Below are 2,762 nucleotides of genomic sequence, written 5' to 3'. Positions count from 1 at the left end.
AAGGAACAAGGATAAGGGGCAGAGACATTTGTCCTAAAGGGACAAAGACTGCTTCTGGATAGAGAGGAGACAAATGTGGCATATAGCAAAATGGCAGCTTATACAGGCACCAGGATAAACCCCATATTAGGATGAAGTGTTTAATTTTAATTGGTCATGTTATTAGGTGAGGCAAAGGAGACTTTTGATTGCTGGACATCAATACTTTGATAACTAGACCTTGGTAAACAGCCTAAGGGAATAGACCATGGTGGCTAACTTCAGGAATGTAATCTAATGGTATTTTAGGAAGGAGAGAAAATGGGGTACAGGACAACGCTGGGCAGAACCATGCTCTGGCTTTCCAGAGTTCTTCCAGTGTGAACCAAAGGCTTCTGGAAGAACCAATACACAAGGAGTTAATCTGTTCCAATTTTTCTTCTCTGATGACATGGTTAAAATTATATTAAATACAATTGCACCCTCTTTTTACACGTGCCTTCTTTATGAATATATGCCTTGAATTTTCAAGAAACTTTCTTTGTATGAAAGGAAAAATATCATTTTCTACAGAAGACTTTTTGTACCTAAAAACACAAATATGGGGAGATGAATAATAATAAAATTTTGAGTCATGGCTCGACTATAAAAAACTCTTTAGTTGGGGTCCTCTGAGAGACCAGGGAGATGAGGTTCAATGGTCCCAGAAGACAGAAAGAAGTAATTAGCATTTAAATATTTCCACAGCAAGAGCAGGTAAGAAAGCAAAGGACAAAAAAAGAGAACTGATTTTGCTTAGAAAAAATTGGAACTGTATCCATCCTAATAATCTAAGAACATACTGATCTCATACTGACAAAAAAGAAAAAAGAAAAATATCTAATTTGAAGTTCCAGCTGAATACTGACCTTTGCTACAGAAGAATAAACAAGGTCACAATGGAAGGGATCCCGACATATGACAAATTTAGCTGGGTGGAGCTGCCCATTTGCTTCATTGTCTGCTGTAAATAAAAGGAGAGATCTAGGCTCCAGATGGTCAAGACTCGGGAGTGTCAACTCTTGCAGCATGCCTTCTCTTCAAGTTCTCTACCAGCCTGGAGCTGTTATGTGTCTCCTGATTGTGTGCTTAATTCTGGAGACTGCCCATGGTCAACATGATTGGTAAGGCACCCCTTTTTCTATACAACCTAGAGCTATGTTCCTACTTGGTTGGGACACATATTGGATTCTCACTCACTATTTGTGGCTGAGTTTCACTTTTCTAAACTCTGAGGAAACAAGTAACACCTCAAGCCTATTCCTGATACCAAATAACTAGAAGAAAAACATTTCTGTTTAAAATTATTTATCTGTCTCAGTTTATAGCCTCATGAATTTCATCAAAATGAGAAGTATGGGCAGAGAGGTGAGCCTTGCCTACATTTTGGGGATAAGCTATGGATAAGATATAATTCACCTTTAATTTTAAACTTGCTGTACAGATGCAAAGGAATGCACTTTCAAGACTCCCCTGGTGACAGAGTGGATGTCTTGACTAAAATAACAACAAAAACCAAACTAATCAATAATCCACAAAACAATCATCTAAATTGCATGGCAGAAGCCAACATTGTTCATCAACTCCAATATGCAGGGCTCTGTTAACCACAACTGAAGAAGGTTTGTTTAAAAAAAATGCACAAACTTGATTGTATTTCCCATTCCATGCCTGTTATATACTTTCTATAATTGTTACACAAGGTTCTTTGTGTGGTTAATCTATTATCTAAGTACCAGATTCCTATTTTTATAGGAGAAAATGGTATACAAAGGCTCCTAATCTTTTGACAAGAGGAAAAACTTTAGTTACAGGAAGAAATCAGAATCCATTAACAGTACAGAGAATCATATGTAAAAGGAGACTCTACCATGGTAATGAATCCATAGAGGTTTAGATGGGGATATTTACCTGCAAAGGGAGAAAACTTCTGTAAGAGAGGCAGAGGACTGGGCAACATAGGACATGAGGCCAAGAGAATTTAATTTGAGTTGAGAATTGAACTTTTGTCAACTAGAACTTTATGTTTTCCCTACTTAAGGCCTAGGGGGAGCAAGCAGACAGAAAATGGTCAGGTGGATCATTTGTTACTATGACGCTGGGTTGATCTACATGATTAAATAATGAGACCCAGAAAGTTTTAAACTCTTCTGCAACTTCAACTTTTGGAAGGGGGAGAGATTTGAAGAGGTTTAGACCACTGTATAAAGAAAAGAGAAAGATAAATACACTGAAATAGACTGTGAAATTGTAAATTTCCACCATGGAATGACGATTAAGAACAGACAAAGAGAAAGAAGCTTTGCCAGCCCCGGCCTCCAATTCAAGAGGGTGTCAAGGACTGTGACTTGTTTTTTTATTCTGGCCTTCATTCACCGCATCCTGTTAGATATGTGTGTTGGCTAGAAACATGGAATACTTTGAGAAAAGTCAGATACAGAGAAGCCTTCCAGAGTAAAGTGTTAAGCTTTACAGGCGTCTCCTAAGCAGTTTGTCCTGCAGGCTCTCTCTGCCTGTCCATAAAAGGACACCAGAGTATTGGACTTTAATGTGATTCTTTGTTTCTACATTTTCTGCTCTGACAGGCGCAATCTACTTTCACTAAACATGAAAATTTCTCCAATGAAAAATGCAAATCAATTTGAAGTGAAACTCACAATTACAAACAATGAAAATAAATGTATGGCGGTAAGTGAATAATTGAGAGTTACCACAAAAAAGTATTATATAGTAAAGGAGTTTCA

General features: G+C 37.6%; 1 protein-coding gene across 1 annotated transcript in view; it reads left to right on the top strand.

The window, feature by feature from the left end:
* The first annotated feature begins 1,047 nt into the window (after positions 1 to 1,047).
* The window catches only part of LOC101996447 (prolactin-inducible protein homolog), a 4,719-nt gene continuing 3,004 nt past the window's right edge, over positions 1,048 to 2,762 (top strand). Inside the window, exons 1-2 of the mRNA XM_005363830.1 lie at positions 1,048 to 1,142; positions 2,604 to 2,706. Of these exons, the coding sequence (XP_005363887.1) occupies positions 1,048 to 1,142; positions 2,604 to 2,706 (198 nt within the window). The remainder of the gene's footprint in view (positions 1,143 to 2,603; positions 2,707 to 2,762) is intronic.

This window comes from Microtus ochrogaster, linkage group LG12 (assembly GCF_000317375.1).
Source record: "Microtus ochrogaster isolate Prairie Vole_2 linkage group LG12, MicOch1.0, whole genome shotgun sequence".
Lineage (NCBI taxonomy): Eukaryota > Metazoa > Chordata > Mammalia > Rodentia > Cricetidae > Microtus > Microtus ochrogaster.
This window is presented reverse-complemented; position numbering and strand designations above follow the sequence as displayed.